The sequence below is a fragment of the Oncorhynchus clarkii genome, chromosome 14 (assembly GCF_045791955.1).
Source record: "Oncorhynchus clarkii lewisi isolate Uvic-CL-2024 chromosome 14, UVic_Ocla_1.0, whole genome shotgun sequence".
Lineage (NCBI taxonomy): Eukaryota > Metazoa > Chordata > Actinopteri > Salmoniformes > Salmonidae > Oncorhynchus > Oncorhynchus clarkii.
The window spans coordinates 18,120,792-18,135,946 of record NC_092160.1 but is presented as its reverse complement, the minus strand read 5'-3'; the positions used below and the strand labels follow the sequence as shown (position 1 = coordinate 18,135,946).

General features: G+C 42.9%; 1 protein-coding gene across 3 annotated transcripts in view; it reads left to right on the top strand.

The window, feature by feature from the left end:
- Positions 1–15,155, top strand: part of LOC139366368 (follistatin-related protein 5-like) — a 187,083-nt gene that overhangs the window by 138,254 nt on the left and 33,674 nt on the right. For all 3 annotated transcript variants that reach the window (XM_071103776.1, XM_071103777.1, XM_071103778.1), the window contains 3 exons: positions 2,900–3,066; positions 7,907–8,027; positions 12,874–13,035. In XM_071103776.1, the coding sequence (XP_070959877.1) occupies positions 2,900–3,066; positions 7,907–8,027; positions 12,874–13,035 (450 nt within the window). The remainder of the gene's footprint in view (positions 1–2,899; positions 3,067–7,906; positions 8,028–12,873; positions 13,036–15,155) is intronic.

The following is a 15,155-nucleotide window of genomic DNA, read 5'->3' as shown; positions in this document are numbered from 1 at the left end:
GATGCAGCCTGCTGCCTGCCGATTTCTCTTTTTAAAATCTCCCCCATGACTTCCCCCGTTTCAGTTCCCCCGAGATCGCCTGCGAATCGAGTTTGTCGCTCTAAACGCATTTCCAAAGCCATTAAGATACAAGGGACTGTAATTGAATGGTTAGGGAGGAGATTGTATGGGTATGTCCCGCTTCAACACCGCAGCTACAAAGCCTACTGAGTTTTGAAATGTCCATGCGTCGTGTTAGCAGTGATGTTGTCAGGGTTGTTTTGCCAGCAGGATCGAGGGGGAGCAGCATCATAACAGAGCCACAATAGGAAGCTCCCACTAGGACATTGTATTGTTTTATTTGTGGAGTAGTATGTCCCTTGTGTGCATCTGTCTTTGTGTATGTGACATGGGCCGACAGAGTTCAGTGAGCATGTCAAAAGATGACCGCCGTTTGCTTTCTGCAAAGATTTTGCTTAGGTTATTTTTAAAAGAGGTGTGTTCATGTAATCATTGAACCCGTATCTTGATCTGCTAGTAGGAAAACATCAAGTAACTTTTTCATCTCTGATGTATCCAATAAACCCAGAGCTGAACTCTGAAAATTAGTTCTTTAATTGTTTTCAAACTCTTAACATCTCAATAGATGGAGTAAGTTTGAAGTCAATTATGTGTAATATATCTCCACTGGCGCCAATGAATTCTGCGTAGGAAATGCATTTGTACTTTGCTAATTTCCTCCTCTGAGCTTGGAGAAAAAGAGAGGACACATTGCAGCCTAATTTGGGAAATTAAGATTTAATGAAGCCCTGTAGACGTTAGAAACTGCAGTATGTGCTGAGAGAGATACATTTGTCTCGAACATTTCAGCATGTTATAACTTCCATGGTCTGTATAGTGGTAAATCCCCATTAAACACATTTGAGAAACTGGAATCTTGTTGGCCATTCTTGTTCTTTCGTAGCTCAATTATACTCTTCTATTAAGATTGTCTGTGTCACATTAAACATCATTGTTGTTATGTTGCAATTTCCACATGACAAAATGAGTCACTTTCCATGTAGCACGTCAGCTTTCAAAGATCAAGGGTTAACATCATCGTCATCAAGACACAAGATGCTTCATTGTCGGGCAGGAAGGGTCACGCTAATGATTTGACAGATGTTTGCACTCTTGAGAAATTAAAGGCTAATCAACAAGAGTGTGTTTGAGCATGTTAACACATATGTCCTCTTGCGTCTTGGATACACCATCCCGCATGGGAATTTTCACAAAAGACTAGAAATTGATTGAGGACAATCGAATGCAATCATCTCTCCATGAAAAACATCTCCCATGCATTCTTGAAACCCCAAGAGACTATGTAGAATTGTAATTGTACATATTTTTGACTTAATGACACAGCTTCTTTCAATCTTCAAAAGAGCCATCCTGTTGAAGTTTTTTATTGATATTTTAAACACTATAGAAATACTGGACATGTATTGCTTGGGGTTATGAACCATTTCAAAGCACTAGATAGTAAAACATTTTCTCAGGGCAATTGTGTATAGGTATATTTCTATTAGTCTGTCCTACAGAATGGGGTGTTTGCAGTCTTCAAGCATTGATCACATGGGGGTTATTCCAGTTCAGGACATAACAGACAGATTGTTATGCATTAACTCTAGACTCAAGTTAAAAGGTACATACCAGATACATTCTTATTCAAGCTCTTTCTTCCCCCAGTTGGTTTCGCTGAGCTAAGCTAACCGCTAGTCTCTGGACCTGGGCTTTTCTTTCATTAGGTTTTGTATTTCATGGCCTTGGGAGCAGAACAAATTGAGTCAGTGTTTCCTTTTTCTCTGTTGCTCATTAGCCCAAGAGGAAAATTCAAAGTCACATACTAGTTACAAGTCTAGTTACATAACAGAATTAAAGGGGACGCTTGAGTAACGGCTTTGTGTTCATTCATTGTCTCATTGAAGAACTGGAAGCATTATAGTCGTTAACCATCGGGCACCCTTACCGGCCACACGCAAAATGTCTCTGTTTTTCCAGGATATTTTCTGTGCCTTTGGTGGTATATATACACTTTCACTTGAGCAATCAGTGATTATAGCAATATGTGGAGAACTGCAATTCATTTTGAGTTGTCTATGCATTTCAAATAATCTCTTTATGTAAATACATAAATGTGGTGGCGTTGTGGGACATTGAATAGAACACCCACAATCCCTTTGGAAAAGTCCACATAATAAGATGGATAGCTAGGTAGGTGGAAGAAATCCTCGGAGATACAGTACTGGCATGGTTTAATGAAATGTACATTAAATCTCTTGTTTACTTGATATATTTACGTAGCACCTAATTTCATCAATTTTCTCTTGACGTATGAACTCATTATGTTTCCTCAATGCATAAACCAAACAACATCTGCAGTAATGTTTTGCCTCGGCAACAAAACACTGGCTAATTGAGTCTCTCTCTGTGTATTCAACTGTTTTCAGGTCCATTAATTTAAAGAATACGGGCATACACACGATACAACAATCACTCGTCTGTTCAGTGTGCTGTATGCTCACACACACACAGGAAAAGTAATTTGGCTTGCTTCACTGATATGTAGAAGTAAATGCATACACGTGCACACAAACACACACACGTGCACACACACTTGAACACATGCACACAAACATAATATTCACACACACACACAGACACACACACACAGACACACACACACACACAGACACACACACACACACACACACACACACACACACACACACACACACACACACACGCAAGTGCACATGGGGATACAAACACACACACACACTTGAATTTTTACATTCAAGCACCCTAGTGGAACAAAAGTGGCACAGCTCTCTATGACTAACAGGTGATCTAATTACCGGCTTTGCTTTTTTCTTTACAGAAGTGTTCCAGCTCACCCTGCCAGATGACCAGAAATTGAGCATCACCACGGTAACCGTTGGCCAGAGTGCCGTCTTGACTTGCGCAATCAAGGGGGAGCAGAGACCTCCCATCATCTGGAAACGCAACAATCAGGTCCTCAACTCTCTGGATCTGGAGGACATCAATGTAAGAGCTGCCTGAAGCCCCACCTGTTGTTTCTTCTAGCTTTGTAAGACACTTTGTGTCGAGGACAGGTTGACTACCAGGCTTTTCTTATCTAGGATAGCTTACCTTATCACGCACGCATGCACACACACACACGCACACTTTGGTAACACTTTATTTGGATAATAACTATCCACTAACCTTAAACCTTATCCTAATCCTAGCCCTAATCCGTACCTTAACTGTTATTTCACTGTAACCGTAACCTTAGCAAGCAGTATTTTTATCAACAGATAGTGTGTTGATAGTATGACCATCTGTACATCATATGAGACAATCCTAATAAAGTAGGACCAACAGTTTTGTAATATCCTGCTCAGCTTCTCACCATCACTAGAACGCCTGCACACTTTAACCTGGACTAATCAAAATGCAGACCTAGATCTTTTGAACAGCATTTTGGGCTTGACGGTTATACACAATGTCAGATATCCAGTCTCTGTACACTGCTGAGAGGGACAGTGTTCTCAGCCAAAGAACAGCAAAGGAGTATGGGTAAAAAATGGCAGGCAGGATGAAGGAGGATACCAAAGGGGTTCAGCTCTGAGGGATGGCTCCTATTTTTACTTCCTGCGGAGCGTGTGTCATCGTCTGTGTGCAGTATCTACCACCATGACGCTTTCATCCTTCTTCAAAGACAGGACACTTGAAGACTTGAAGGTTCAGGGAGTCACCAGGAAAGGCTGCCCACTCTCTCCGTTGTCCCTCATCAGGATTGACAGAGCTGTGGCTGACTCGACCATGCATAATGGAGTCAACACTGTCGTAGTAGATAAAGGAGGTCCAGCAAAGCCACTAATGTAACATTAAATGTTGATGGCCCTTAAAACTGTGCGAGGAGGCGCACAGCTGTCGCCAGTCATCGCCGAGCACCATCATTCCTGGAATTGAATTTCTGCCCCCACTGTTTCCGAGTGCTTCAGCTTCTTACGATCCTCCATTTATTTTGGGCCATCGCCTTCTCCCCGAGGTTTTTGATGACTTGCATGTGAAACCACTGCCATTTTGTCCCCCGGTCTTCTCTACAATAAGCTATTCATAATTTTGTACATCAAGCGCGGCATTGCTGACATGGGAATGCGTTGAAACCAGCCTATGCCAAGTTGGATTAAAGTGAGAGAGCTAGATTTAACTCTTGAGTAAAGTAAAGGAACAGAGTACAAGCGAGGCCATGTCAGGTCAAGTTAGGTCGACTTTGATGTCATTTGGCCTCTGTATATGGTAGATACAGTGCCTTCCAAAAGTGTGCAGACCCCTTGTATTTCTTCACATTTTATTGTGTTACAAATTGATTTCATTTTCATTTTCTGTCTACAATCTACACAAAATACTCTAAGGTCAAAGTGGATTTAAAAAATAAAATAAAAAAAAGATTAATAGATTAATAAATGACTAAATTATTGTCATTGAATAGGTATTCAGCTCCCTGAGTCATGTTAGAAACACCTTTGGGAGAAATTACAGCGTGAGTCTCAAGTCTCTACGAGTTTTACACATCTGGATTGTGCAGTTTTTGACTTGAGATGGTTTGAGATGAGTTGGACGGCAGAGTGAAGGGAAAGCAGCCAACAAGTGCTCAGCATATGTGGGAACTCCTTCAAGACTGTTGGAAAAGCATTCCAGGTGACTACCTCATGAAGCTGGTTGAGAGAATCCCAAGAGTGTGCAAAGCTATCATCAAGGCAAAGGGTGGCTACTTTGAAGAATCTCAAATTTAAAATATATTTTTTATTTGTTTAACACTGTTTTTGGTTACTACATGATTCCATATGTGTTATTTCATAGTTGTGTTGTCTTCACAATTATTCTACAATGTAGAAAATAACATAAATAAAGAAAAAACCTAGGTAGATGTGTCCTAACTTTTGACTGGTACTGTATGTATGTACAGTATGTACACTGACCAAGTGTTTATGGGTATTGCGTTTTATCTCCCAGTGTACTGAGTGGGGTATAGCAGCTAGCATTTTAGGGCTCTATTCAATCAGATATGCTTTATCCAACATCCGCATAGAGGTCGTTTTGATGGTGTCGGAGGGGGAACTGCGTTAGAGCTGTCCAATCCACAAGTGGCTCCCGGAACTATACCTTAAGCAGATATTGCCATTGGCGACATTACCACAGAGTCAATCCCATGCAGCCTTGTTTACAAGTTGAACACTGGAGTGTGAGATGCAATATGCACCTTGATTAGGCTGATAAAAATCCTAATTATGTAGTTGAATATTTTTTTATTTGAGTGTCGTTATTTCTATATAGCCTACACTTTCTCGTTCTGAGTGGGGCGGCTGCAGCTTAGTAACAATGATCGCAAAAACAGCTGCTCACCGATTTGATGGCTCCAACGCAGTTCCACCTCCGACACCACCAAAACATCCGCTATGCTGGTGTCAGCTATCGCCTGTTAAGGCTTGATCTGATTGAATCTAGGCATTAACCTCATGTATATGTTGAGCTTTAAGACTTTTGTAACTCTGTCCTCTGTAAATAATTAATATCCATCAACTGATACAAAAAAAATATGAATAAATTAAGCTATATGATGTATAGGTGCTTTTGCCTGTTTTCGATGTTGCATTTCAACTAACATCCAAATATTTCGATTGTGTTCTTTCCCCCCAGCAGATTCAGACACAGGTAGGTTTTATCAGAACTGAAATCACCACATAATTGTCTACTATGTCATCCACAATAAAAAGGCCACAAAGCTAATGAATTCTGACATCACTCTGTGGCGGATACACCAGACCTTGAGGAGGGGTGGTCTGGAGGAGGGGTGGAGGAGGAGGAAGTAGGGGTGGAGGAGGAGGAAGTAGGGGTGGTGGAGGAGTAGAGGGGTGAAAGAGGGGTGGGGGGAGGGGTGGATGAGGGGGAAGAATAGGTGGAGTAGGGGGAAGGAGGGGTGGAAGAGGGGGGGTGGGGGTGGAGGGGGGAAGAAGTGGAGGAGGACTTGAGGGGGAAGGAGGGGTGGAGGAGTGGAGAGGGAAGGAGGGGTGGAGGAGGAAAGGAGGGGGGATGAGGGGTGAAGGAGGAGAGGGATGGAGGGGTGGAGTGGAGGGGGAAGGTGGAGGGGGAAGGAGGGGTGGAGGAGGGGGAAGGAGAAGTGAAGGAGAAGTGGAGGGGGGAGGAGGGTGGAGGATAAGGAAGGGGAGGTGGTAAAGGAGTGGAGGGGAAAGCGTTGGTGGTGGAGGAGTGGAGAGGGAAGGAGGGGTGGTGGAGTGGGAACGAGGGGTAGAGGAGTGGGGGATTTGATCGCCTCCAGTGCTTCTCGTTCCACCCCTCCGAGTTTCATTTCTCCCCTCATTCATTTTTCATTTAAAAGGGTGACACAATATGCTCGTCGCCGAGGGGCCAAAACGCGCCATCAATTCCCCTCACACAGCGAAGGTCTGATGATCCGGTACAGCCTGAGCCTCAGTATCCCACCCCTGAACACTGTTTATCTGATCATAGAGGTTGTACCTGACAAACATGGTGGCCCATGCCCATGCTTTACAGCAGTCTAGCAGGTGTATGTAAGCGAGGACATGTATTGACTCTGAGACCTGAACAATGCCATCAGACGTGATTGGAATTCTAATTGGATTATGACAAGAAACACTTAAAAGATTTGCTATCTTTCTTGAGGTCTGTCTGGGTTTTCAGCTGCGAAAGCTTCCTGATCAAATTAGAATGAATAGATGTTAATCAACGAACTGAACAAAGAAATACTCCCAGGAGAAATAGCAAATTACCTTGGAAAGTGTGAACGTTAGTAGACGTCTAATGAGGAAGTTAATTTTAGTTATTTCTAGATAGTTGCACTACTTGAACACAGTGTATGGATTCATTAACTTTGGGGATTCTTTCAGTGTAATGGCTGCAATCATGACACAACATTCATGAAATTGGTTTTAGTTGCTCTTCGTGACCTTGGTAACCTCACAGATAAAGTTGCCTGTGCTTTTATACTGGAGAACATAGTGAAACTGTTTTTGTGGTGCATGCCTGTTCACAAAATGGAACATCCTCTCATCTTGCTCATTTCAGTGATTACTCAAAATGGCACTTCAATGTAATTACTGACAGACTTGCTTTAACCTGAATTTCAGCCCTAAAGTTGTTTCCTAGTTAAAAATGTGTTTTTTCGGGGCCAGCGACTCCTGTGGCAGGCCAAGTGCAGTGTACAAGGTCGCCAGATGCACGGTGTTTCCTCCGATACATTGGTCCGGCTGGCTTCCGTGTTAAGAAGCAGTGCGACTTGGTTGGGTTGTGTTTCGGGGGTACGCATGGCTTTCGACCTTCGTCTCTCCTGAGCCCATACGGTAGTTGTAGCGATGACACAAGATAATAATTACTAACAATTGGATACCATGAAATTGGGGGTAAAACATAAAAATAAAAATAAAAATCAAATAAGACAATACATATAAATGTTAAAGTGTCATTAAGGACCAAGGATTGATTTGTTTTGCTCTATGGTACCATGCATACAAAAAACAATAATTGTAAGATAATTCTTGACAAGCGAACAAATGCTTGTCTTTGACTGAAACGGATAGAAATGTGTGTCACGGTGTGCCTTTATTGATCTCCTTGTCCAAGTTATTTTACTGCTTTACAAAAGTTCCAATAACACATCAATTTTCTCTGCTGCAACACCCACAGCCATATTGCCTAAGCACATTGTGCACATTCACAAAACATTTTCATTTTCTGATCCGAGCACCCATAGTTATTCATGATGGTGTGAGTTACATTTTGAACCTATGAGTTTTTGTCTTACACAGTCATTGTGGCATTCCTCTTTCTTCTCCTGCAGGATTTCGGAGATGAAGGCTCATTGTATGTCACCAAGGTGACCACCACCCATATGGGGAACTACAGCTGCCATGCCGACGGGTACGAGCAGCTCTCGCAGACGCACATGCTTCAGGTGAACGGTAAGCAGCCACTGCCGCTCTGCGGGAACAGAATGGTCACTCTCACACTTCCTGTCTCTACTGAGTCGAACCCAAAGTATTTTCGCTGCCAAATGCTGCTAAATCCCACCTGAGGGTGCACCCGGCTACTCTGACAGGCCACCGTCAGTATAGAGACAGGCGAGCTGAAATGCTCTGCTCTGCTTACAGAGCTTGGAACTGGGAACGCAACATTAGATTGTTGAGAGTGTGAGATTGATAAATCTGTCAGAGTGATCAAACCTCTTTCCTATCTTTCAGGATTATCAATCAGTCAGATTTAGCCAATCAAATACACCTTAGTTGTGTGGAAATGCTGTCAAGTGCTACTGTAGTTTTGAATTGAGTTTCTTTCTAATTGGAAAGGAAACCATGTCTTGTCAATGCCATTTTCATATTAGAGACATGAGTTTAGGCACGCAGAAAAATATGACGTTTGCTGCTGTCTAAAAACACTCACTGCCGGCGAATTTCGTTTGACCTTCAGTTGCAAAGAGACAGTTTCCATTAATGATGACTTTAAAGCACATATAGTTGAAGTCGGAAGTTTACATACACTTAGGTTGGAGTCATTAAACTCATTTTTTAACCACTCCACAAATTTCTTGTTAACAAACTATAGTTTTGGCACAAGTAATTTTTCCAACAGTTGTTTACAGACAGATTATTTCACTTATAATTCACTGCATCACAATTCCAGTGGGTCAGAAGTTTACATACACTAAGTTGACTGTGCGTTTAAACAGCTTGGAAAATTCCATAAAACAATGTAATGGATTTAGGAAGCTTCTGATAGGCTAATTGACATCAATAGGGTCAATTTGAAGTGTATCTGTGGATGTATTTCAAGGCAAACCTTCAAACTCAGTGCATCTTTGCTTGACATCATGGCAAAATCAAAATAAATCAGCCAAGACCTCGGAAAAACAATTGTTGACCTCCACAAGTCTGGTTCATCCTTGGGAGCAATTTCCAAATGCCTGAAGGTACCACGTCTGTACAAACAATAGTACGCAAGTATAAACACCATGGGACCACGCAGCCGTCATATTCCTCAGGAAGAAGATGTGTTCTGTCTCCTAGAGATGAACGCACTTTGGTGCGAAAAGTGCAAATCAATCCCAGAACAACAGCAAAGGACCTTGTGAAGATGCTGGAGGAAACAGGTACAAAAATATCTATATCCACTTTAAAAACTAGTTCTATATCAACATAACCTGAAAGGCCACTCAGCAAGGAAGAAGCCACTGCTCCAAAACCGCCATAAAAAAGCCAGACTATGGTTTGCAACTGCACATGGGGACAAAGATCATACTTTTTTGGAGAAATTTCCTCTGTTCTGATGAAACAAAAATAGAACTGTTTGGCCATAATGACCATCATTATGTTTGGAGGAAAAGGGGGGACGCTTGCAAGCCGAAGAACACCATCCCAACCATGAAGCACGGGGGTGGCAGCATCATGTTGTGGGGTGCTTTGCTGCAGGAGGGACTGGTGCACATCACAAAATAGATGGCATCATGAGGTAGGAAAATTATGTGGATGTATTGAAGCACCATCTCAAGACATCAGTCAGGAAGTTTAAGCTTGGTCGCAAATGGGTCTTCCAAAAGGACAATGACCCCAAGCATACTTCCAAAGTTGCGTCAAAATGGCTTAAGGACAAAAAAGTCAAGGTATTGGAGTGGCCATCACAAAGCCCTTACCTCAATACTATAGAAAATGTGTGGGCAGAACTGAAAAAGCGTGTGCAAACAAGGAGGCCTACAAAAGCGACTCAATTACACCAGCTCTGTCGGGAGGAATGGGACAACATTCACCCAACTTATTGTGGGAATCTTGTGGAAGACTACCCGAAACGTTTGACCCAAGATATACAATTTAACGGCAATGCTACCAAATACTAATTGAGTGTATGTAAACTTCTGACCCATTGGGAATGTGGTGAAAGAAATAAAAGCTGAAATAAATCATTCTGTCTGCTATTATTCTGACATTTCACATTCTTAAATAAAATGGTGATCCTAACTGACCTAAGACAGGGCATTTTTACTGGGATTAAATGTCAGGAATTGTGAAAAACTGAGTTTAAAGTTTGTATTTGAGTATGTATTCGGCTAAGGTGTATGAAATCTTCCGACTTCAACTGTATCACTCACGGTATAGTTAATGGTAATGTCTCACTTTAATTGGTCAAATTTGTTTTTGCCTGGCCCAGGGAAATGCTGCCTGGCAATTGATTTTGGAAATGGATGGGGGGAAGTCCATTTTTTGTGTGAACAGCCATCGGTGTTCACTAATGGGCTTTCTCTCAATTATGCGCCACAACATCCCCCTTTAACTGGTAATACGTACTTTGATAACCACTGCTTTATATTATATAGAAGTGCATTATAATATATACAAGGGAGGGAGAATATAATGTGGGAAAACTTTAGCTGTAAGCAATGCATTCATCATGGTCGAATGCTTATGATCCATAACGGTAAAGCAAAACAACTGCTTTCAGCCAGATTACTCAACCAAATCTTCCCTCTTCAGGCTTTCTACATATTATTCCATTGATTAGTATCACAGGATTTACAGGCAAGTTAATAAAGCAGCACTGAGGAATTGCGGTGCCAACTAGTGAAATAAGCCACATGAACATTACTCTTGTGCCCGGGATGTTCATGGTCTAACTTGTATACGTATTCACAAAGAATCCCTCGATTTCATAAAGTCGTCTTTCACATTCGTGTTCACCATTGTCTCTAGGGCTGTGGGGCATCTGTGTCTGGTTCCCGCTCTCTGGTGTTTGGAACCCTCTATGGGTGGCTCAGAGCTGGCGGTGAGAACAGGCCTGCTGAAAGAGTAATCACTTCTCAGAGATGAGTCTGGGCCAAGAAAAAAGCTTTCTCCATGGTGGGTGGTCAGAGAACTTTGTGGGCACCTATAATGGGGCTTGCCTTGGTGGTGATACTTGAGATGCAACACAGAGAGGACAGAGGTCTCAAAGGGGCTAAGAGTCAATCTGAAACCATCCTCGAGCATGATGGCGAGGCTGTCTCCCTGAAGGGCTGTGTGTGTGTGTGTTTGTGGGAGAGGTGTGTTTGTGTGTCTGTTTGTGATGCGTGATTGTGTGTGTGCCTATGTGTGAGTGTGACACAAACACTTCCTTTGCAACCAACCAGTGCAGAGGGGAGGCTTGCTGTGTGATTGACAGCAGGGGATATTTATGATGGTGCTGTGTCCCATCGTCCTATAACTATGTCTCTTGTCTCTCCTAGGCAGACATCAGGCTCCAATCCTGTCGGAATCTAGATTTGAGTGGAAAAATCTTACTGACTATATTTCCTTTCAATTCGTGCCTGTCTGGGGCTAAAGGAAATGGTGATTCGAACAGGAGCAAAAAGTGTGTTTACAAATGCATGCACAGCAGAAAGATTTTTGGGAGAAGGGGGAGGAGCACCAAAGAGGAATATTTGTGAAATGTTTTACTTTCATGAAAAATAAGAAATTAATAGAGAAATACATGTATGTTTTAATAAGACCTTAGGGTCTCTTATACAAGGCATGCTGACTGTAGAATATCCATTGGGAGTAGAACAGTGCAGTTTAAAGGTCTTCCCTGTCTAAAGACAGCATGACCTCTTAAATGGTCTCCTATTTACTTGCTATCAGTGTAACCGGTGGGAATTGAACCGAGGTCCCAGTTCAATAAAATGTTGAATCACCTCTGATACCTGAACAAATTACATACTTGCTTGCATAGCATACACCTACAAAAGTAACTTTTTATGATGCTTGATATATAAAGTCAAACAATATTTTAAACTCAATGTTAGTTAGCTCTGTCAGCTGACTACCTTTACCTAACACCTAACATGGCTCGTTACCGTTGGTGTTCTGGGTGGCATTCCTGTTGGCATATTTGGCATTCCTGGATGGCCTTCCTTCAAGCTGAGGCAGGTTGTTGGCACTAGGTTCTAGGAACCAGAATGCTACTGGAAAGCAGATGGCCATGGGACCAAACCACCCTGTAGTCTCACACTCACCTGGCTGGCCAAAGACTTCCTCTCTCCAATCAAGCCAACAGGAAGTATTCTCTGCATCCAGTGGCCCTCCTCTTCTCTTTCCAATGACAGCCTGCCAGGGTAGCACTCTACTCTGCAGCCTTGGTGTTACTGCTCTTTTGGATGTCTAATTTTAATGGAATTACTGGCATTTCTGTCAAACACAGTTTTACCAAACAAGTGTTATAGAAATCTGTTATTTCTTTCAGCTCCTTCTCCTCCATCCCCTTGCCTGAGGTTTTGACTAGATAACACATCCACAAAGGAGGTATAACGTAAAAATGTATGAAAAAAGATTTGAAGGTATAAGGCATAAGGTTAGCAGTGTGATTAAGGTTATGGTTAGGTGTAGGGTCAGGGTTAGGGTTAGATTTAAAATCAGAAGTTAGATTGTAGAAATGGGCAGTGTTTATGACTTTGTGGCTGTGTCAACAAGTGATGAACCTTGCCTGACAAAATGTTGCACAGAATCAATGGCCAGCCCCACCGAGGTTCTCTATTTTATTGATCTAGATTTGTTTGGTTTGAGCGGTTCTCGCTGAGCACACCAATGTTTTTAACGGCATTCAATGTATGCTGGAAATGCACTTGATCCTATTGATAGTATGTTAATGCAGAGTGAGAAGTTAAATGGACTTGGCAGACACTCTAAAAGAAAACTTCTCATCCAATAAGGCTGCCTCGATCCTCAAAAGCCCTTTCAATTTCAATGGAGTATGTGGGCCTGCATTTATCTCCTCTCTTTTATTCTCTTCCCTCTTCCCACAATGCAGTTCCTCCCGTCATCCGAGTCTACCCAGAGAGCCAGGCCCGGGAGCCAGGGGTGACGGCCAGTCTCCGGTGCCATGCTGAGGGTATCCCTAACCCACAACTGGCATGGCTGAAGAATGGCATGGACATCGCTACCAAGCTGTCTAAGCAGCTCACCCTGCAAGGTGGGTACAATCTAGTTTCTGGGGAAGTGGGTTATCAGATCTAGCTGGCATACATCTGAGTAGTGTTCAGTAGGGCACACTGAAGCAAAATGTTTTGCAACCAAAATGGAAGATCTGTGTAATTACATTCCTGATGGCGCCGGAGGGTAGGGCTGCTGTCTTATCGGCTCACAACCAATCATGCTAATTTGTTTGTTTTTTCGCGTTGTTCGTAACTTGTTTTGTACATAATGTTGCTGCTACCGGCTTTTATGACCGAAAAGAGCTTCTGGACATCAACTGGGATTATTCACTTCAAATTGGACGAGGAGTTCTTCCTCAATGAGTCTGACGCGAGGGATATACTGCAGACACCCGACCAGGCCCCGATCCCCGTGATTTGCTTGAGAAGGAAACAGAGATTGAGGCAAAAGATCAGGGTGCCTTGGGAGGATCAGGCGACGAGTGCCTAATCTACTCTTGCCTTCCATTCTGCTAGCTAACTTTCAATCGCTGGAAAATGAATGGGACAAACTGAAAGCACATATATCCTACCAACAGGACATTAAAAACTGTATTATCTTAAGTTTCACCGAATCGCGGCTGAACAACGACATTAAGAACATACAGCTGTCGGGTTATACAGTCTATCGGCAAGAAAGAACAGCAGCCCCTGGTAAGATACTGGCAGGGGTCTATGCATTTATGTAAACAACAGCTGGTGCAGAATATCTAAGGAAGTCTCAAGCTATTGCTCGCCTGCAGTAGAGTATCTCATGATAAGCTGTAGACCACACTGTCTACCGAGAGAGTTTCCATCTGTATTTTTTGTAGCTGTCTACATTCCATCACAGAGCAAGGTTGGCACTAAATGAGCTGTATTCCGCCATAAGCAAACAGGAAAACGCTCATCCAGAAGTGGCACTCCTAGTGGCCGATGACTTTAATGCAGGAAAACATAAATCAGTTTTACCTAATATCTATCAGCATGTTAAATGTGCAACCAGAGGGAAAAACATTCTCAACCACCTTTACTCCACACACAGAGATGCATACAAAGCTCTCCCTCGCCCTCCATCTGGCAAATCTGACCATAACTCTATCCTCCTGATTCCTGTTTACAAGCAAAAATTAAGGCAGGAAGCACCAATCACTCAGTCTATAAAAAAAGTGGTCAGATGAAGCAGATGCTAAACTAATGTTTGGCAAGCACAGACTGGAATATGTTCCTGGATTCTTCCATGGATTACAGGCAACATTCACACTTAGCTAAAAGGTAGAGCTGCCGCTTTCATGGAGCGGGACTCTAACATGGAAGCTTACAAGAAATCCTGCTATGCCCTCCGACAAACCATCAAACAGGCAAAGCATCAATACAGGACTAAGATCGAATCATACTACAGCAGCTCCAACACTCTTCGGCTGTGGCAGGGCTTGAAAACTATTACAGACTACAAAAGGAAGCACAGCCGAGAGCTGCCAAGTGACATGAGCCTACCAGATGAACACTGAAACATGCATGAGAGCATCAGCTGTTCTGGATGACTGTGTGATCACGCTCTCTGCAGCCGATGTGAGTAAGACCTTTAAACAAGTCAACATTCACTAGGCCGCTGGGCCAGACTGATTACCAGGATGTGTACTCCGAGCATCCGCTGACCAGCTGGTAAGTGTCTTCACTGACATTTTCAGCCTCTCCCTGTCTGAGTCTGAAATACCAACATTTTTCAAGCAGACCACCATAGCACCTGTGCCAAAGAACACTAAGGTAACCTGCCTAAATGACTACCGTCTGTAGCCATGAAATGCTTTGAAAGGCTGGTCATGGCTCACATCAACACCATTATCCCAGAAACCCTAGACCCACTCCAATTTGCATACCGCACCAACAGATCCACAGATGGTGCAATCTCTATTGCACTCCACACTGCCCTTTCCCACCTGGACAAAAGGAACACCTATGTGAGAATACTATTCATTGACAATAGCTCAGCGTTCAACACCATAGTGCCCTCAAAGCTAAGGACCCTGGGACTTAACATCTCCCTCTGCAACTGGATCCTAGACTTTCTGATGGGCCGCCCCCAGGTAGTAAGGGTAGGTAACAACACATCCACCAAGCTGATCCTCAACACGGGGGC